This window comes from Littorina saxatilis, linkage group LG17, assembly GCF_037325665.1.
Source record: "Littorina saxatilis isolate snail1 linkage group LG17, US_GU_Lsax_2.0, whole genome shotgun sequence".
Taxonomy (NCBI): Eukaryota; Metazoa; Mollusca; class Gastropoda; order Littorinimorpha; family Littorinidae; genus Littorina; species Littorina saxatilis.
Genome location: NC_090261.1, coordinates 9,289,966 through 9,312,845, shown reverse-complemented (window position 1 = coordinate 9,312,845; position 22,880 = coordinate 9,289,966). Strand labels below are relative to the sequence as shown.

The following is a 22,880-nucleotide window of genomic DNA, read 5'->3' as shown; positions in this document are numbered from 1 at the left end:
TGATCTCGATTTCGGAAAATTAATTTTAATCATAATTTTTTTTTTCAGAGCTTGTTTTTAATACGAATATAACATATTTATGTTTTTGGAATCAGAAAATGATGAAGAATACGATAAACGTAATTTTGGATCGTTTTATAAAAACATTATTTTAATTACAATTTTCAGATTTTTAATGACCAAAGTCATTAATTAATTTTTAAGCCTCCAAGCTGAAATCCAATAACAAAGTCCTGCCTTCGTCGAAGATTGCTTGGCCAAAATTTCAATCAATTTGATTGAAAAATGAGGGTGTGACAGTGCCGCCTCAACTTTTACAAATAGCCGGATATGACGCCATCAAAGACATTTATCGAACAAATCAAAAACAGTTCTGTGGATATCATACCCAGGAACTCTCATGAAAAATTTCATAAAGATCGGTCCAGTAGTTTACTCTGAATCGCTCCAAACACACACACACACACACACACACACACACACACACACACACACACACACACACACACACACACACACACACACACACACACACACACACATACACCACGACCCTCGTCTCGATTCCCCCCTCTATGTTAAAACATTTAGTCAAAACTTGACTAAATGTAACAACAAGTCGCGTAAGGCGAAAATACAATATTTAGTCAAGTAGCTGTCGAACTCACAGAATGAAACTGAACGCAACGCAACGCAGCAAGACCGTATACTCGTAGCATCGTCACTCCACCGCCCGTGGCAAAGGCAGTGCACGTGGAATTGACAAGAAGAGCGGGGTATTCGTTGCGCTGAGAAGGATAGCACGCTTTTCTGTACCTCTCTTTGTTTTAACTTTCTGAGCGTGTTTTTAATCCAAACATATCATATCTATATATTTTTGGAATCAGGAACGGACAAGGAATAAGATGAAAGTGTTTTTAAATTGATTTCGAAAAAAAAAATTTGATAATAATTTTTATATATTTAATTTTTAGAGCTTGTTTTTAATCCGAATATAACATATTTATATGTTTTTGGAATCAGCAAATGATGGAGAATAAGATAAACGTAAATTTGGATCGTTTTATAAATTTTTATTTTTTTTTACAATTTTCAGATTTTTAATGACCAAAGTCATTAATTAATTTTTAAGCCACCAAGCTGAAATGCAATACCGAACCCCGGGCTTCGTTGAAGAGTACTTGACCAAAATTTCAACCAATTTGGTTGAAAAATGAGGGCGTGACAGTGCCGCCTCAACTTTCACGAAAAGCCGGATATGACGTCATCAAAGACATTTATCAAAAAAATGAAAAAAACGTTCGGGGATTTCATACCCAGGAACTCTCATGTCAAATTTCATAAAGATCGGTCCAGTACTTTAGTCTGAATCGCTCTACACACACACACACACACACGCACGCACGCACGCACACACATACACACATACACCACGACCCTCGTCTCGATTCCCCCCTCTATGTTAAAACATTTAGTCAAAACTTGACTAAATGTAACAAAAAGGAACCTTTGTTTACAATAGATATATTTAACTATTTTTTACATTTTGCTTTCAACCATAATATGCGTTGTTATGCATCTGTGTTTAGCATTAACGCTTTTGTTATTGTGTGATCATCGTATATATGCACTGTACATATGAAATTAAACAATATACAACTTTTCATGATCTGGTACTTGCTAGTGATCACCAAGCAATTATGTTTTTCCTTAGCAAATAATTCTACTCAATTCTTTTCGGTAATGCAGTGGTACCACACATACTGTAATTATAAACACGAGGAGCATTGATTTTTGAAGCAAAGCCTAAAGAGTCGCCAAAAGCCAAGTTGAAAGAAAATAAGTTCTTTTGACTTATACCTTTTTAATAAACTAAGGCCCCCCAAAAAATAGGTCTGTTTACGGTAACATAGGGTGAAAAAATAGGGTCGGTAGGTCGGCTTTTTTTCTCTTTTTTTCTCCCCTCTCTATGATGTTTCACAGTTCATTTCTTCTCATCAATCCCTGTTTTTGCCCAACATAACTATAAACAGTACTTTGAGCTTACCTCCCTTCTGTCGTCTGCTGTTTGAGCGCAAACAGCTCTATTTTGGATGCGTTTTTTTTTTTCAAACGATCCAAAAAAATGATTAGGGTCGGGCCTAAAAACTAGGGTCGGTCGGGTTACCGTAAACAGACCTATTTTTTTTTGGCCTAATGTTAAATCTGAGTTATTTACAATTACTTGCAAGGATAACAGTCTGTCGTTGTAACCCGGGACAAAGACGGGGATCTGAAAGCTGAAGACTTGCAGTGGAGAGAGGGAACAAAAAGCCAGACGAAAGCAAACATTAGGAGTCAAAGAATCGTTTCATTTTCCCCGGAAAGTCCGTATTCAAATCACAACTCTATATTGAACCTATTAGTTTAGTTTGTGTGTTTGTTTGTGTGTGTGTTTGTTTTTTTGTAAGCCTTGACCTATTTGTGTCAATGTGTCCCCCTTGACAGAGGTAAACTATTCTTTTTTTCAAATTCTTATGTCTGTGCTCATCAGTTGTTTTCTCTTCTTTTATGTGCATGCATCCCGTCAGTAACACGTCCAAGTACAATGGCGTATGTTCGTTTAGGTGTTCAGAACATGCTGTATTAGTTTTAAGACAAGAAATGCCTTCCGAATTTTAAAAACTTATTGGTTGTTCATTATACTAATCTACATATGGCATGTATTATATCATTATAGTGACATCAAATACAAACAGAGTCGCTTCTTCTTTTTATTGCTCTAAAATATTTCTAGAACTGTCAGAGTAAACTGATTCGGTGGCATTTTCCTTATATGCCTGGTAAGTGTGTGTATGTGTGTGAGTGTGTGTGTGTGTTGTGTGTGTGTGTGTGTGTGTGTATGTGTGTGAGTGTGTGTGTGTGTGTGTGTGTGTGTCCTCTTGAGCATTTCCCCTTAAATCAGAACTTTATCCTACATTTACAATACTCTGTCAAGTGGCTACAGATCTCTCTCTCTCTCTCTCTCTCTCTCTCTCTCTCTCTCTCTGTGTCTCTCTCTGTCTCTCTCTCTCTCTGTCTCTCCCTCTCTCTGTCTCTCTGTCTCTCTCTCTCTCTCTCTCTCTCTCTCTCTCTCTCTCTCTCTCTCTCTCTCTCTCTCTCTCTCTCTCTCTCTCTCTCTGTGTTTGTGTCATGCTTGAAAAACTCCACTCACAAAAAGACATTTATGGTGTAGGGGACGTGATATTAATTCCTATTCTATGATGTTTCGTTTATTCTTCAGTTGCACGCATACTCCAAATCTGAGGACATGATTGTGAATCCCTTTTCAAATATTTTGTCATATTTTTCATACAAAAATTTAATTAAACATGATATGCTGATTACTTATTACTGAAAACTGCCTTGGACTGGTGCTTCTCTTTAGGCCTAACAAAAAATAAGTGTGGTTACGGTAACCCGACCTACCCTATTTTTAGGGGCCGACCCTATAACTTTTTATTACATAGTTTGTAAAAAACAAACAAACAAAAACAAGAAAACGAGTGCAGAAAACGCAATGAAAGCGAAAGCGCTCGAGTCGCACACTTATTTCCCTGTCAAGTAGGTTTAATTTGTACACATTAGAAAAAAAAGTTAGAAAAAAAAAGTGATTGCCTTCCTTCCTACTCTATTTTTTTGTGTGGCTATGTTACCGTAACCACACTTTTTTTTTTGCCTTAGCCTTCATGAAGCATTTTAGAACTTTCATGACTTATTTGAAGAAGACACGTTGTCGTCGGTTCTTGAGCTTATTATTTTGATACACAGGTGGTGGGTTCAAGTGCTAGTCTTTCGGATGAGACGAAAAACCGAGGTCCCTTCGTGTACACTACATTGGGGTGTGCACGTTAAAGATCCCACGATTGACAAAAGGGTCTTTCCTGGCAAAATTGTATAGGCATAGATAAAAATGTCCATCAAATACCCGTGGGACTTGGAATAAAGTAAAAAAAATTCCATCTCACACGGCATTAAGTCTCAGGAAACATGAATACACGCATGCAGGAAAAAAATTTAAAAAATATGGGTAGCGCCGTATGTATGGCAGCTCGCTTTCCCCGGGGAGAAAGCAGCCCGAATTTCCATGAGGGTAACCTCATTGGACTGTAAATCTTATCCAATCCAATCCAATCGATTCTTCTTCATAAGCTGAAGAAGCTTTCTCAAAGGCTACTGGTACACAGTATTAGCATTGCATTCTCCACATGACCAATAAGTTGACATTCCATTTTCTACTGTATAATTTTCAGTGCTGTTAAATATACAACCTTAAAAATGTTTAATATATATGACGATGATGAAGCAGAAAGACATAACACATTTTTAGAGCATCATGATACATGTAACAAAAAGAGAAGACATGAAGAAAAAGTAAACCCTGTTAAAATACATTTTCCACATGACGGCATGCATGCAACAAGATAAACAAACAATTTCAAGCACACCCTTCACAACACACTTTCCATACTTACAAAGTCAACTTGATTGCCGGTTCCGTTGACGGTCATGTCGATTGCTTCATCGAGTCCATCGTCATCATCATCGTCATCGTCGGCATCGATCTGACCCAAAGTCTCATTTCTCTCTGCCTCGAACTTTGCCCGTTCTTTAAAGTTCCTCTCTACATCGCAATCAGAGAAGGGTTTTTCGCGAGAATAGGGGTCATCATACACACCATTTCGACCGTTGTGATGTCCAGGGTGGAAACCAAGAGTTCTTTGGCTGTTCGTGAAGTTTAGCTCCGTCACAGCGTCTCTTTTACTGTGGATAAAGTTGTTGTCGTTGTCGTCAACGGAGATACGAGTTTCATCTGCGAAGGAGGATGGACTGAGAGAATCGTTGGACGTAGCGTCGGCATCTTTGAAGTTGTTGGCAACGATTTTGTCCATTTTCGAAGCGAGTTCACCGGAATCGAAATTGTCGTCTGCTGATTTATCGAAGTTGTCGTCTGCAACTCGACCCCAGTCTTCCCCCAGCACTCGGCTCATGCCGAAAGGATTCAGTGCGCGTGGCAGACGACTTGTTGGAAAGGTGCTGTGCTGCATGGTTAGGGTTGGCAATGGTCTCCCCGGGCAACGAAGACCTGTTAAAGAGATGGCGGGGCTATGTAACAGAGTGTAAGAAACAACGGTCCAGTTGTCAGTCTCATTCGAAGCTTGATTTTAGCCGCGTTCGGGACCTTGCAGAATCCTTCCACTGACCAAAAGAGAGAAACGTTCGATCGAGGAAATCGGAATTTAGACTAGTTCAGCGTTTCTGGTCACACTGAGTGGTTTTCCTCGTACAAGTCCTTCGTCCATTTCAACGCTGACGGGCTTCACGTCGTCTTTGTCGATCGCAGATGAAGGTCTATTTGCACATTGTATCAAAAGGTCATTCGGACTGAACAATGTGTATCATCTGTCCTTGGCCAACGCACTCTTATCTCCCACAAACTAGTGCTTAGGACCAACAAAAGCAGTACTGCTTCACCTAAAATGCAATTTCAGCCATTCCGCTTCAGTCCAGCATGCAAGTCTGGAACTAGAAGAAGGCCCAGTCAGCGCGAAGAGCGAGAACAATACCCAGGGGACGCGGGTCGGTCTGCCAACAAAGGTCTGACTGACAACCGGGGGGACAAACCCGGCCAACAATTGACGAGCAATCAAAACCTCTCACACACAGTCACGGCGTCGCAATTTTCATCGTCTGTCGCTCGCACAAATCGCCGCGAGTTGTTCCCCTTCGTCAGTGTTCACTCGTAGCGAATTCATGGTCTATCTCTTTCTTCCTCTCTCTCGTTTCTCGTCAGTCTCGCTCGCGGCGTCAAAGCTCGAGGCCTCGCCTCCGGCTGTTACTTTGGCCCCGCCCCTTTTAGTGCGCTGTGACCAATGGGGGTGTGAATTGACGGAGGATTATGATTAACCGCGATCGTTTTCGGCAGCTGTTCGCTGTCAGTGTGCGAAGCTGTCATAATCAGGGGCGGCTACTGCTGTCCATCAACTCTCTGCAACATTTTTGTCTCTGTCTTTTTGTAGAAATTCCAGTCTACTGAGAAAAGCTTGTAGGTCTCCACTGGTTTAATACGGGTTCTTAAATCAAAGGCCTACATTGTTACCGAGGTGGTTGATGCGACGAGAACAGTTAAAATGTTCTAAGTTGCAGACCATAACTTTTGTTCCAAAGTGATTGTGCTTATCTTGGAACCACCGCGCCCACCCCCATCCTTTTGGCAAAACCGGGCTCCTTTTTTCTACAGAAATGGCTACGATTTAAAGAATCTTAAGACAACAGCAAGTGCATTGCCATTGTTTTCGTTCTGACTACCTAGAAAGGCTCAATTCAACGACCCAACGGCTCTAAGTAAAAAGCAGACAACATTTTGAATGCCTTTCCCGAGCTGATAATGCTGCAGAACATGTTTCATTGACAGCGTAAACCGGAAGTGTCCGGTGTTTTACCATTTCCAATCTCATAATACCGGAAATGAGATGGTCAACCTGCCATGCAGTCACCTGTTTGTGTATCCATTTGCCGGGTTTCTTTCTTCTCTCTCTTGTAAATATATATAACTGCGGATTTAATAACTGTTACCTGTTCTATCGGTTTCAGTTTGTCAGGCTGCTTGTTGCTTATGTCGGATTCGTTAAATGGCTGATGTGATCACTAATGTGTCTTCATGATTGTATTAGGAAGGAGGACAATCGCGGTCCAAAGAGCGCTGATTCTCACAGTTTGACATTTCAGTTACAAAAGTTGCCAGTTAGTGAAAACAATGTCGGTTAATATCGAAGTTTTATTTGAACATGCTGATTTTGTGGTTCTTTGCCTCCGTTACCCTTGCACAATTGCGTAAATATACAGATCTGAATGTTTTGGGGTTAAAGCAGAGGTATTATATATTATGAGTTATTTCTAATATGCTGACTGTTAGCAAATGATAACAAGACATGTCGAGAAAAAAGATATCAAGCATGCTGATATCGTTTGTGAGACATGTCTGTTATCATTTGCTAACAGTCAGCATATTAGAAATAACGGTTTTATTACCGTTTAATTCGACCAAAAGAAATTTCGAAGCGACCCCGCGAATTAGACAGAACAGCCGCAATGGGAACTTGAGGGCTTCTACCTGATTATGCCTGTCAGTCAAAGAATTCTCGTGACCTGAGTCAGCCAATCAGAGTAACACACCTGACGTGATGAATATTCACAGGTCAAATGCCTTTGACACACAACAATCTCACAAGATAAACCATGTTGAACATGCGTTTCGATTTCTTCTCTTTTTCTCGTTGAACAGAGAGCGACAGATTTAGAACCGACTCCAGACGGATGGGAAATGACGTAAAGATACATTTGATGTAAAGAAAGTGACGCAATTTCACTTGATTTTTGCGAACTTTGATCATTTAGATTTCAAGTGAGCGGTCGGGATTGCACACTCAGACGATGTGCGGTGCCTTGCTGTTCCGTAACGCACCCACCGACAAAACTCGCTTTTCGGTATTTTTTAGATAAAGAGAGTAGGCCTATTATCTGACAGCATTTGAAGTGTCATTCTTTAGAATAAATCACGCTAATGTTGTTGAATTACATATTTACTTTGTCTTGTTAATTTTTAGCGTGATAAACAAAAAGGGTCCCTGCCTGAACGTTATAACATTTAGAGGGTCACCTAGAATCCGTCCTGATTGGTCAAAAAGCTAAATGGGGCAGTGAATTGGTAATAAAACGTTATACCGCGTGCGCAACATTCATATTATAAAAACGAGCCTTTTGGTTACTAAATTCTTCTTCGTATTACTAAATTCTTCTTCTTTAGTATTTTGATTTTTTCCCTTAACATCCTAAGCTTTAGTGAAGAAGTCAGCGACTGTCTGACAAAAATGTGATGATGAGTTCACCAAAACTGGTTGCTGTTGTGTGGTGTGTTTTTTAATTATTCTCCTTCTTCTGCGTTCCCGTCGCCATGCTAGACTGTCATGTGACTTGGAGATCATCGTGCAGTTCAACTCAGGGACTCCACCGTGCCCCACAGTTCATCCGTCAGGTCCACTATCTCTGGCCAGAGCTCGGCGTGTCTCAGGTCCTCAAAGGCTGGGCAATATCGATTTAATTCAACATTGAATAAGAAATTAAACGTGCACATTTTGCGCAGACACATCGGTCAGTGGCACTACTGCATTCATTATGTCAGAATTGCGTCATATTATTTAAACCCTCCCCAATATTTCGCGCCTGTATGTTTAACTGAGGGGCCTTCATATATAACTGACTTTACAGGTACTGAACGTGCTTTTTGTTGCACCCCATGTCACGTTTACTCTCCCCACTCCCCTCACCCACACCCCCTCCCTTCCCCTCCCTTCCCCTCGTCCAGCTGAAATGCACTTTATATTGACTTCTTGCCATGTTCAACAGCTATTGTTAGAGTGTAATCCCAGTCCGTAACGCCCCTATTTTGCACCGTACCACACAATATTTAGTATTGTATCGCTGCATTGAACCCCTCAGTGTCGTGTATTGTATTATTGTATGATGCAGCTTGCCACTACTCGCCCTCGGAACACATTGTGGGCTATTTTAACCTAGCTCCTGGCGCTGGGGCCGTCATATTGTTATGTTTTGTACTCACCCAATCATCTGTGCACGAAAATGAGCCCCGCGCATAAAAGCCTCGTCCGTGTGATGTGGAAAGTGCTTTGGATTATCTCTCCTCCCCCGCAACTTTCTTCCCCGACTTCCGAAAGGCGGCGTTGCTGTGGCGGTTACGAAACACGTGACGTTTGACGTTTCTGTAGACATGGCGGCGGAGGGGTTCGGTGCGGAGGTGTAAAAGGGCGCCGCTTGACACTAATGACGACTGTTTATCGAGCAAGGCGGTACAAGCGACACATTGTGTCTATAGATATGAGTGATGGTGAAATATGGCTATTTTCTTGACTGCCTGGACGTCGATGACATTTGGTTTGAAACGTTGACAGGCGTGGTGAACTTGGTTACCTTAGCTCTTGCAACACTGAATTCCTGTTTTCGTTACAACTGTTTAGTTTTGGGTTTTGTTGACTTTGATAGTCAGACCAACTTTGTCTGTGGAATGCCATTCAAAATGTGAAATTATAATTGAAGACACAAGCAGCGTACCATTACAGACAACATGACTCTGTTTCGACGCACTCATGCGGCTGGGCTCTGCTAAAGTTAATTCCAAATTTCCCATTTGTCAGTATAGTAAGATATCTGGGCATCTCTAATATTATCCTAATAAAGGTGGCCATATGTCCTATAATTTGTCCTACGCCATACTAACTCTTTCTGATGAAATATTTCCTTTTGAGCACAGTTGTATGGGCGTTTTTTCTTCTGAGACAACGAATCCGGCATATCGGCATTTCGCCATCAAACATGCAATGAAGAGTAACGTTGCACTCAAGCGAGAGAACTGTCAGCCGAAGCCCATGCAATGCATCGGGACCATTGTTTTAAGTTCAGAGTTCTTTCTGGCAGCAGGCATGCAGATTTTTAAGTCTTGATTACTATCTCAAAATGCGTATAATTATATTGCATGTCATACTTTTATCTGCCGCAAAACCATGACAGATTTGTAATAAGCTATGCTATACCTTCAGTTGAAGATGGACATTCAATTACTAGCTATACTAGTTGCATTTCTGTTGGCATGGTTAGCATTGTAAGCGATCCAACGATGGTCGGTCTTCACATTTTTAACATATTGCTCTCGGGAGAAAGTGCATGAGTTTTACAGATCTTTGGCACTACCAAAATGGCATGATACTAAGGCTTGCCTCTGAGACAGGGGATTTCAATTTATCTTTGCATAGCACTAAGACAAAAACAAAATTGTAACGTCCTTCACCAGAGAAAGGAAACAAGTCGCGTAAGGCGAAAATACAATATTTAGTCAAGTAGCTGTTTAAGGCAGTGAAATTGACAAGAAGAGCGGGGTAGTAGTTGCGCTAAGAAGGATAGCACGCTTTTCTGTACCTCTCTTTGTTTTAACTTTCTGGGCGTGTTTTTAATCCAAACATATCATATCTATATGTTTTTGGAATCAGGAACCGACAAGGAATAAGATGAAAGTGTTTTTAAATTGATTTGGACAATTTAATTTTGATAATAATTTTTATATATTTAATTTTCAGAGCTTGTTTTTAATCTGAATATAACATATTTATATGTTTTTGGAATCAGCAAATGATGGAGAATAAGATAAACGTAAATTTGGATCGTTTTATAAATCTTTATTTTTTTTTACAATTTTCAGATTTTTAATGACCAAAGTCATTAATTAATTTTTAAGCCACCACGCTGAAATGCAATACCGAACCCCGGGCTTCGTCGAAGATTACTTCACCAAAATTTCAACCAATTTGGTTGAAAAATGAGGGCGTGACAGTGCCGCCTCAACTTTCACGAAAAGCCGGATATGACGTCATCAAAGACATTTATCAAAAAAATGAAAAAAACGTTCGGGGATTTCATACCCAGGAACTCTCATGTCAAATTTCATAAAGATCGGTCCAGTAGTTTAGTCTGAATCGCTCTACACACACACACAGACAGACAGACAGACAGACACACGCACATACACCACGACCCTCGTTTCGATTCCCCCTCTATGTTAAAATATTTAGTCAAAACTTGACTAAATATAACAAAATGGAATTGGTCCCGGATAGCCAAATATATAGGTTGAAGAGACATGACAAACCACAACGACCAACCGATCAACCAAGTTTTCTTCGCTTTCTTTATTACATTTAGTCAAGTTTTGACTAAATGTTTTAACATAGAGGGGGGAATCGAGACGAGGGTCGTGGTGTGTGTGTGTATGTGTGTCTGTGTGTTTGTGTGTGTGTGTGTGTGTGTGTGTGTGTGTGTGTGTGTGTGTGTGTGTGTGTGTGTAGAGCGATTCATAGTAAACTACTGGACCGATCTTTATGAAATTTTACATGAGAGTTCCTGGGAATGATATCCCAAGACGTATTTTTCATTTTTTTGATAAATGTCTTTGATGACGTCATATCCGGCCTTTTGTAAAAGTTGAGGCGGCCCTGTCACACCCTCATTTTTCAATCAAATTGATTGAAATTTTTGTAAAGCAATCTTCGACGAAGGCCGGACTTCGGTATTGCATTTCAGCTTGGTGGCTTAAAAATTAATTAATGACTTTGGTCATTAAAAATCTGAAAATTGTAATAAATTTGTTTTAATATAAAACGATCCAAATTTACGTTCATCTTATTCTACATCATTTCCTGATTCCAAAAACATATAAATATGTTATATTTGGATTAAAAACAATCTCTACAAATTAAAAATATAAAAATTATGATCAAAATTAAATTTCCGAAATTGATTGAAAAACAATTTCATCTTATTCCTTGTCGGTTCCTGATTCAAAAAACATATATATATATATATATATATATATATATATATATATATATATATATATATATATATGATATGTTTGGATTAAAAACACGCTCAGAAAGTTAAAACGAAGAGAGGCACAGAAAAGCGTGCTATGCAGCACAGCGAAACCACTACCGCGCTAAACAGGCTCGTCAGTTTCACTCCGTTTTGCACAAGCGGCGGACTACGGTCATTGTGAAAAAATGCAGTGCGTTCAGTTTCATTCTGTGAGTTCCACAGCTTGACTAAATGTAGTAATTTCGCCTTACGCGACTTGTTTTGTTTGGCGCAAAACTGCATGTATTTTTGGTTTTCCTCCTGTTTGAGCAAATATAATGAACGATCCGCATTATTTGACAAACACAAAACTGTATTGAACGCAAGAAAGGCCTTGCCTTTGTTATTCAACCTTATGCGCACTGTCCTCTTCGCTTATAAGTTTGTAAATAGATACAGAATGAGTTGGTTTTAAAATTTAAAAAACAGGGTTGCGGGGGGGGGGGGGGGGGGGGGGATTTGTAGTTTAAAAAAACACACTATCGGTCTAGCATTTACTGCATGGTTACCATGCATCTACAAGCGGGCTTCTGAATGGCGATTATTCAGTCACCTTACCTGTTTTACCGGGCCCTTGAGCAGTGGAGATTGAGATGTCTGTGCCACCCTCTCAGGCTCGGGTTTGTAAGGTTTTAGTGTAGCTTTTAAACCAGCTTGTTGAAAATTCTAACAGGCAAAAGATCGTTTGCATTAATCATGTGGACCACACACGCTGCTGTGTCAAAAGGCTGAACGAGGAGGTGTTAAACATTGCACTTGCAAATAAGTCACAACGATATCTTGTCTGCACGAACCAAGTCAGAGACTTAATGACCAGAGTGATGCAAGACTTCTCACAAACGTTCTCAATGTGGTCACACTGTTTGATTGTTTTGTAAGGCTGTTCCGCTTTGTCACAAGTCAGTTTTCGTCAGCCTGTTTCTTTCTGCGTGCGCCTTCCAAAGGAAGTTTATGGAAGGAAAACACGCCGCCTTTTCGTATTAGCTAAAGAAACAGGTACTGCCTGGACTTTACTTTCCTTCACTCTTTCCCATGCTCTCGAAGTAGCGGAGAAAGGTCAACACATGTTTACATAATTTAATACATGTATGGATAGTGTCAATAAAATTCTTGCAATGCAGCACACATTAATCAGGTTAGTCTATATTTTTGCTAAATATCAGTATCGTACTAAATGTATCACACACTGTTCAAGTTAGGTCATGTTACTTGCATCACAGCACACTCTGATCAAATGTCTATTGCTGCTGGATTTCAATTCTGTCATGGTAATCTAACGTGACTCCGCTGCCGCAAACGTTCTCCAGAATTTTCCCTTGGAGGACATCAAAACAAAAGGAATACACATAATGTTTATGAAGTTTTGACTTAACTCGATGTCATTGAAAAGGTACTCGAGATGACATGCAGCACTTGACTGGTCTTGAAGACCGCGCTCCTGGTTTTGGTCATCACTCTTCTTCTCAAGACACCATCATCAATTAATAGCAGTAGTAGTCTGGTTACATCTCTCTCCACAATTACGGCAACATGAGGAAGAGGAAGATGAATTGAATCATTGGACCGTGGGTTCCTGAAACAGATCAAAGGGCCATAGGTGTTACCTACACAGCCTGTCTAAAAGACTTGGTTTGTTCATATTTTATTATCGTTCTCATTCTATTACTGCGTTTCGGAAAATGGGGATTTGGCAACAGCGCACATTCAAACGTACACAACTTGACAACAACACAATGTACATGACTGACACGATACACTCATCTCCGCCCAGATCCCGTGGAACGATTGTCGATGTAATAATCACAGTCACTTACCTTCAAAGAAGGGGAACGGCTTTTCTTCCAAGCGTTCTTCGTTCCGTGGACTTGCGGAAAACGACCCTCTCGTGAAACGATTTTAGTTTACGTCAGTACACTTGGATACGTCACATGAATACGTCACTTGGCTACGTCGTGTAATGCGCGAGTAGTCTCGGTTGCCTATTCTATTCTTGACAGGTTCGCGCTTCAGAATAATAATTCATGACAGCCCCTTTCTTGAGAATGAATTTCCCAAATTTAGTCACTATATGAAGCGCGACTTAAATAATCTGCTCCATGGTTGTCACAACCCGGTATTTCTTACCTCCTTTCTTCTTCACAAAAACGATTGGAGCATTGTACGGTGAGTTTGCCGGTTCAATGACCCCGAGCTTCAACATCTCGTCGATCTCGTCTTCGACCGTTTTCACCATCGCATGAGGTACGAGTCTCGGTTGAACAAACACCGGTTTCTTCTCTGTAAGTTCGATTCTGCACTTCTCCAACTTGGTAGTAATCGGTACATCAGTCAGATTCTTGGAGAATGCACTACAGATCGCGTTCGCCTCTTTTGTTCTTTCTCTACTCAATTCTTTACAGAAGTTCACGCTTGTGACATCTTCTGTACGAGTAGTTTCCAGCAGAGGAATCATCTTCTGAGTGTCTATTCGGAAGATATCATCGTTCATCGTATCATCTTCCTCGATGACTACGGCGATGTGTTCTTCTGCTTCTTCTTTTTTTTCCGTCAATTCTGTTTCTGAGGTCGACAACGTATTCTGCTGACGTCTTCTGTTCACCTTCGACCGATTCATCAGTCCATGCACGACGCAGAACCTGCATGGGACCTCTGATGGTCTTGCCATACCGCATTTCAAAGGGTGAGAACCCCAGACTGTCTTGAGGTGCTTTCTTGGTTCTGCCTTTTGGAGCTGTTCTTTGGCATGTGTCACACGAGAGACAGTAACGTTTTATGTCTCCGACAAAACCTGGCCACCAGAACTCACACCGGATTCTATCAGTGGTTTTCTTTTGCCCGAGATGACCTGCCATCGGGTGGTCGTGCCCAAAAGAAAGAACTTTGGTTCTCATTTCTTTGGGAACAACGACTTTACTAGACTCACTCCCGGTTTTGTCGAGGGTTGTCCTGTACAAGATTTCTTTCTTGTAGACATACCTCACGCCGTGGAATGATTCTCCTGAAACAGCCATCTGGCGTACTTTTGCCAGTGTTTCATCATCATTCTGAGCCTTCTTGAGATCGTGCGGGGAATACATCTTGTGTGTATTTCTGTCATCATGCCTAGTTCCCGGCACAGGTTTCTCATTCCGTTTTTTTTTTCTCTTCTCTTGCTTCCGTGTACTGACCGCCGCGTTGGTCTCACCTTGATACCAACTCGGGTCACGTACTGGAAACAAAGGGGTCTTCCTCTTGTTCTGGCCTACACCATACCATTTTCCTATGAGGACAGGATAAATGGGATCTTCGAGTATGACCACTTCGGTTTTGGCATCAAAATACGGACAGTCAATGTGGGCCACAGCCGTGGGACACAATTTCCGTGTTTTCTTCTCTGCGAGAGTAGTTTCTTTTTTCTTTGCCAAGTACCTTTCTTCAGGTATAAGGTCGGCCCTGACCATAATACCTGAGCATCCGGAATCGCGTAATGCTTTTACGATTCGGCCGTCTAATTTGATGAACACTTCCTCTTTGAAATCCTTCTTTTTGCACGACTTGCACAGCTTGTCAAGATGTACGGGGATTTCTTGTCCATCAAATTCATTTCGAACATGAACTGCGTGAACGCTTTCTCCCTTATTGGGACAAAATCGCGACAGGTGCCCTTTGCCCTTGCAAAAAAAACAACAGCCTGTGGCTTTCAGTCTTTGTTTTTCATCATCGCTCACGTATTTATGTTCTTTCTGTGACGATTTCTCTTTCGCGTCACTTTCGACGACGTTCGAACCTTTCGTGTTCGAAAACGCGTTGCCGCTAGAATGGTTTTGGTGAGATTGCCGTGGCCTGATGTTCGAACGTGATTGTTCGTACTCCGTGGCAATTTCGCCCATTTCTTTCGCAGACTTCGGTTTCCGATCAAGTACGTGCAACATCACTTCGGCAGGGAAGGTGTTCTCTAATTGTTCTCTGAGAACTAGATCCTTCAGATCTGCCACATGTTCATCGCACTTGGCTAACTCGATCCATTTATCGAGGATGCGCTCAAGTTTGGTGACATGTTCTTTGTACGTGTCAGATGGGTTTCGCTTCAGCTGACGGAATTTCTTCCGATATTGATCTGCTGTCAGTTGAAATCCATCATACAACGCATTCTTCAAAGTGTTGTAGTTGCGCGCGTCTTCGAAACTGAGTTTTGCATAAATGGTTCTCGCCTTTCCTTTCAGGAAATACACCATTCTCGTAGCTTTGCGTTCGTCGTCGAGATGACAGTCGGTTGCATAATGTTCAAATTGTGCAAACCAACTCTCGATGTCGTCTTTGTCATCAAGAAAAGGGATTTTTGGGATAAAGTCGTCATCCCCACGACGCCTCGACGCGTTATTGTTGGCGTTGTCTCGGCGTGCTTCCGTTTGTATCCTCAACTGTTCTAGCTGAAACGCGCGATCGGCTTCTCGTTCACGTGCGCGTTCGAGAACTTCACGTTCACGTTCACGTTCGAGAACTTCACGTTCACGTTCACGTTCCTCTCGTGCGCGTTCTTCACGTTCACGTTCGCGTTCGTGAGCTTCTCGTTCCTCTCGTGCGCGTTCTTCAGCTACAAACTCACGCAAGTCTTTGCCTTCGAGTCCTAACTCTCGTCCTATCGCCAAAAGTTCGCGAGTCCACTCTAATCCGGATTTTTCAGGGTGGATCGGACCTGCACGTTCATTACTCGCAGCGGATACATAAGTCGTTACACGCGCGCCTAACGTCTGAGAATCATTATCGCTCGATTCTCCTTGGGTGTTGACATATGTGTCACCACCTTCAACATCTGAGACTACTGCCTCGGCCGTATTCTGGTTCTGCGGGTCAGCGTTCATTCTTGCTATATGCGCCCTAGTACTCGGGTGTTTGGATGTTTGCATATCCTTTACGTTAACTCACACACAGATATTCACTGAATCAAACTGCAAATACGTGATGCTCGGTTGAAAAACCGATTTGACTAAACTGCTTTTCACACACTATTTACTAGAGAGAGAAAACTCCCCCACTATAGAATGAAGTGTTACTTTAGTGAAGCTCACTTTGCTACTTGAATTCATGAACGTTCAACGTTACCTCAGTAAACGTTACGTGTCCCAATGACACGATTTCTCTGAACCATTCTAATATCCTTTTACAACCACGGATACCTAACACTAGAATTTATGGTTCTTCTGGTATATGTCAAACAATATACCGTTCTATCGAGTGAACTTCATTTTAATATCTCATCGGCGCTCCATCAACGTGGACCTTTCGCCTATATTAATATCAACTCGATTCTATCGCACAGTAAGTCGAAATAAGATTCTTCAATTATCTACTGCTGTATAGACAATAATCTAATTTTCCTAACCCTTACTCTTGGCGTTGTGAAGTGTGACTGTCTGCAGAATCAACTTCACTTCCACGGTCCTTCTGGACGAAGATGAGTGCTATCCCTCGTATATAACCCAATTCGCCCACCAACCTCCCACGGCGACCAACAATATTATAATTTTGTCGACTAAGGGACACAGGATGGCCTGACAGGGTGTTAGTCCACTGTCTTCTGTTATAGCCTTTTGTTTAGCACAGCCAAATAGGGGGAACTAAACTACTATAACATTAGTGCTTTACGTGAATTATTATAGTGACGTCAAAGCCTTGCGTCACTCTTCATTTGGATTATTCCCGTGTGCTGAAGCACACACGTCAGACTCTGTTATCGTTAAATGATGAACTAACTATAAACATGAATAAATACAAAAGTTGATTTATACGATGATGAACATGAACGGACGAACACACAAACGAAAAACGAATAGGGAATTTGTTTGAAGAAAATTTGTTTGGGGAAGCCAAATTGAAATTACGAGTTACAAAATCCCGGACGAAGCCCCCATATGTCACAAGTCAGTTTTCGTCAGCCTGTTTCTTTCTGCGTGCGCCTTCCAAAGGAAGTTTATGGAAGGAAAACACGCCGCCTTTTCGTATTAGCTAAAGAAACAGGTACTGCCTGGACTTTACTTTCCTTCACTCTTTCCCATGCTCTCGAAGTAGCGGAGAAAGGTCAACACATGTTTACATAATTTAATACATGTATGGATAGTGTCAATAAAATTCTTGCAATGCAGCACACATTAATCAGGTTAGTCTATATTTTTGCTAAATATCAGTATCGTACTAAATGTATCACACACTGTTCAAGTTAGGTCATGTTACTTGCATCACAGCACACTCTGATCAAATGTCTATTGCTGCTGGATTTCAATTCTGTCATGGTAATCTAACGTGACTCCGCTGCCGCAAACGTTCTCCAGAATTTTCCCTTGGAGGACATCAAAACAAAAGGAATACACATAATGTTTATGAAGTTTTGACTTAGCTCGATGTCATTGAAAAGGTACTCGAGATGACATGCAGCACTTGACTGGTCTTGAAGACCGCGCTCCTGGTTTTGGTCATCACTCTTCTTCTCAAGACACCATCATCAATTAATAGCAGTAGTAGTCTGGTTACATCTCTCTCCACAATTACGGCAACATGAGGAATTGAATCATTGGACCGTGGGTTCCTGAAACAGATCAAAGGGCCATATGTGTTACCTACACAGCCTGTCTAAAAGACTTGGTTTGTTCATATTTTATTATCGTTCTCATTCTATTACTGCGTTTCGGAAAATGGGGATTTGGCAACAGCGCACATTCAAACGTACACAACTTGACAACAACACAATGTACATGACTGACACGATACACTCATCTCCGCCCAGATCCCGTGGAACGATTGTCGATGTAATAATCACAGTCACTTACCTTCAAAGAAGGGGAACGGCTTTTCTTCCAAGCGTTCTTCGTTCCGTGGACTTGCGGAAAACGACCCTCTCGTGAAACGATTTTAGTTTACGTCAGTACACTTGGATACGTCACATGAATACGTCACTTGGCTACGTCGTGTAATGCGCGAGTAGTCTCGGTTGCCTATTCTATTCTTGACAGGTTCGCGCTTCAGAATAATAATTCATGACACGCTTATTTATTCGCCCTGCCTGCGTTCCCGGGCCGATTTTTTGCCAGAGGAGTTGTTTTTCGTCCAGAGCAGGAGTTGAGTGGTGGCAGTGTTTTAACTTTTATGTACAGTACAATTGTCTTTCTTTCAAGAAGCAAGATTCGTCAGCACGCGTGATGAAAAGTTAATGTTGATCTATAGCTGCCCGTGGTGGGAATGAACTGGACTTACTGTATATTAACTATAACATGATTAATAGCATTTGTCTCTGATCAAGTCGTGTCTGTGTTTCACAGTTGGGGCACTTTTTAAAAAACTATTTTTGACAGTTGTAGGCAGTTTGGGATTTTCTATCTGGTATATAAAGCATTCTCCAGATCTGTGTTTTCGTTTGTATGTCTGTCTGCATGGCTGTCTGTCTGCCTCCCTGCCCATCTGTCTGTCTGTCTGTCTGTCTGTCTGTCTGTCTGTCTGTCTGTCTGTCTGTCTGTCTGTCTGTATGTTTGTCTGTCTGTTTGTCTGCATGTTTGTCTGTCTGTTTGTCTGCATGTTTGTCTGTCTGTCTGTGTGTCTGTCTGTCTGCATGTCTGTCTGTTTGTCTGCATTAACTTGTTTGACAGTTTGTGTCGAGGGCATTCATTTTGGGATGTTTATATTATACCTGGTAAAACAATATTAAAACTTTTTTTTTTGTAAAGCCTTCTTCGGGTCTGTCTTTCCGTCTACTCTATGATTTTGCCCGCCTGTCTGTCTATCTGTCTATCTGTCTGTCTGTATGTATCTCTGTATGTATGTATGTATGTATGTCTGTTTGTCTATCTATCTGTCTCTCTGTATATGTATGTATGTGCCTCTTTGTCTCACTGCCTCTCTGTTTGTTGGTTCGTTTGCTTGTGTGACCTATATTTTTACATTGAACATTGTAGTTGTGCAGAAACTGCATATAAACTTGCTAAGCCTTAACAGTATCATGTTTAATGAATTGCTCCGATAATTATATTATATACTTTGAATCAGCAACAGCCTCCCATGCTTGAAACACAAATGGGTTACGCTGGGCATGCAATACATAAATAATAGATATCATTTTCATCAACAATTATTCTGTTGCCGTCAATTATACGGGCTACTGTGTTGGTATGATTAGCATTAAAAGATAAGCGATCGACTTGATAACACACGCAGAGCTCTTTTGTTGCGGGGCGGCTTGTGCAGTGTTTTTGGTAAAGTGATATTTGTTTGCACCGCATGTTGTTCAGCATTTACTATTCTTGTGCTAAGTGTGCTGCATGCATAATAGTGAAATGAACTACAAAATAAGCGATCACTCGTGCACTGATGTATTTAAAGTGCTGCAAACACCCGGTTGGAGCAGTGAATTATGGCTGATATATACAGAGATAGTAAAGTGATACTACTAAAACAGAATAATTTTATAGTCATCCCTTTGTGGCATCTCTCTCTCTCTCTCTCTCTCTCTCTCTCTCTCTCTCTCTCTCTCTCTCTCTCTCTCTCTCTCTCTCTCTCTCTCTCTCTCTCTCTCTCTCTCTCTCTCTCTCACCCTCCCCTATGGCTGGAGTCTAAATAACTTGAACATCTATCTTAACTATTTAACAACAACAAAATCGGTCTGACGGTGTAGCTTTTGCGAAGGACGTTTCTGCGTAAAATCTAAATATGATTACTTGTTTGATTAAACTAATATTTCGGAGACAAAGCCAAGATTGACGAAAAGACGTTTAGAGATTTTGCAAATTTGGTGAACTCAGGCTAAATTCAGGCAAATTGTATCCTTTCACTGCTCAGCAAAAAGACTCAATAACTAAAGCTTTTGGTAACCCCAGGGCTGGGCAGTTTCCTTGATCTCGTGCTATAAACACCTTCACGATTTCAAATTCTGATCAAGGTCCATTACGGAATTAATACAGCTCAGGTCTCCCGCCCACGCCGCACTAGCCATTCAAAACTTACGACCGCTTAAAAGTTACAACTTGTGTATCATCTGCTTCGGGCACCCGCACACAACCTCGCAATAAACTCTCGGTCCTGCAAGAACGCAGCAGCCCCCACAGACATTCAAATGCCTTGGTCCTGCAGAGACACTAGCCCACAAACACTCAAATACTTGGTCCTGAGGGGATAACTCGCTCACAGGCAATGAAAAACTCCGCTTTGTAGTATTTGAACTGCTGATTGAAAACACAAACTCCGTCGTTTAGTGACTGACAATTTTGGTCCTGCATGGTTTGACCTGCTTATAAACAATGAAAATCTTGGTCCTGCAGAGTAAACCGCTTACAAACAATGAATACTCCTGCCTGCACATATACTCGAAACCGTGGTCCTGCAGGTTTGCCCCTCTCGTAGACAATGACAATGGTGGACCATGCAGAGAAGCATTGCTCAGAGACAATGAAAATCTTGGACCTGCAGAGACGCAGTGCTCAAAGACAAGGAAACTCTCCGTCCTACGGGGATGCACCATCAGCGCACAAAGCTGAGCCACAAATTCGTTCATCCGATATTCCCGTCCCACTGTGTTTACTGCAGGCCCGTTGCCCCCATCCACGTCGCCACACCGCGCGTCCTGCCCCCATAAAGGTGAGGAATTAGCATGCAGCGAGGTGAGACACGGGGAAGGACACGTCGTTTGTAGCCCTCACCACAGGCACGGGAATGGCCGTCATGAGATTCGCTCTTCTCAAGGGGATTAAAGCGACGGTGTCAACATTGTGTCAAACGTCAAAGTCCGATGACAGGAATCTTGACAGAGTTAAAAGTCTGACTTCGCGAAGTCCACTTCAAGCCTGTCATTATAATTAGGCGAAGTCTACTACGCGAAGTATGCTTCGCGTAGCTTTTCTTTCTTTATTTGGTGTTTAACGTCGTTTTCAACCACGAAGGTTATATCGCGACGAGGGAAAGGGGGGAGATGGGATAGGGGAAAGGGGGAAGATGGGATAGAGCCACTTGTTAAGTGTTTCTTGTTCACAAAAGCACTAATAAAAAAATTGCTCCAGGGGCTTGCAACGTAGTACAATATATGACCTTACTGGGAGAATGCAAGTTTCCAGTACAAAGGACTAAACATTTCTTACATACTGCTTGACTAAAATCTTCACAAACATTGACTATATTCTATACAAGAAAAAAAGGAGAAACAGAATCCGTTAGTCGCCTCATACGACATGCTGGGTGCAGAGAAACAAGGATGTGGAAAAGAAGACTGATGGTGATGGATCCAGTCAGGTAGAAATAAGACAACAAGAAAAGACTGAATTGGAAAACTGCAGGGAATAGTAGGGAGAGTTTTCTTGGAAGGAAATATAGGTGAAAGGACTGGTATTAAAGGCAGAAATAAGACAAAAGAAGAGAAGAAACAGAACCGTTAGTCGCCTCTTACGACATGCTGGGTAGCATCGGGTAAATTCTTTCTAGTCCCAACCAATATGGGACTCCCTCTAACCCGCGGGGGGTTTCGCGTAGCTGGCCGCACGGAGCATTAGCACTGGGTTTTCGGTAAAACAGACTTCGCGAAGTCGACTTCGGGTTCAAGTCAGGACCGCCTTTACGAACCGGCACGGTTGGCCTAGTGGTAAGGCGTCCGCCCCGTGATCGGGAGGTCGTGGGTTCGAACCCCGGCCGGGTCATACCTAAGACTTTAAAATTGGCAATCTAGTGGCTGCTCCGCCTGGCGTCTGGCATTATGGGGTTAGTGCTAGGACTGGTTGGTCCGGTGTCAGAATAATGTGACTGGGTGAGACATGAAGCCTGTGCTGCGACTTCTGTCTTGTGTGTGGCGCACGTTATATGTCAAAGCAGCACCGCCCTGATATGGCCCTTCGTGGTCGGCTGGGCGTTAAGCAAACAAACAAACAAACAAACAAACAAACAAACCGCCTTTACGAAGCTCGCTGCACGAAGCTTTGGCACTAAATTTTCGATTCAATGTCTTCGTGAAGTTAACTTTAGGCTCAGTTAGGGATGTCTCATTAAGTCTTTGGATGACGAGTAGATACTGATAGGCTGCATGAAAAATGTAAGAATTCTTTATTTGTGATTGTTTTCTGGTATTCGATGTTTACATGGATTGTAGTATCAACCTGTATTCAAGATGGGGACCAAAAGCCTATGCACAATGTATGTACAATGACTTACTCTGGACAACGGAGTGTGGCTAATCTAAATGGTATTCTTAATGATCGCAAATGCAAATATTACTCTAAGCGTAGACGATCATGTCAAAAGAGAAAGGAGTTTAATAACTAATGAAGAAACAAAAACAAAATATGACACTAATATGATCTTCGTAACTTGAAAATGAGTGACCCCTCGGCCTCGAGATTCTCGGAACAATTTGCAGTAAGCGTCGTATATTTCAAGAC

General features: G+C 41.7%; 2 protein-coding genes across 12 annotated transcripts in view; one reads left to right on the top strand and one right to left on the bottom strand.

Annotated features, from left to right (window-relative positions):
- LOC138953599 (forkhead box protein G1-like) overlaps nucleotides 1-5,769 on the bottom strand; it is a 37,762-nt gene extending 31,993 nt beyond the window's left edge. Inside the window, exon 1 of the mRNA XM_070325460.1 lies at nucleotides 4,494-5,769. Coding sequence (XP_070181561.1) covers nucleotides 4,494-5,066 — 573 coding nt within the window. The 5' untranslated portion in view covers nucleotides 5,067-5,769. The remainder of the gene's footprint in view (nucleotides 1-4,493) is intronic.
- The window catches only part of LOC138953604 (uncharacterized), a 313,259-nt gene that overhangs the window by 244,293 nt on the left and 46,086 nt on the right, over nucleotides 1-22,880 (top strand). The gene's annotated exons all lie outside the window — the stretch shown is intronic.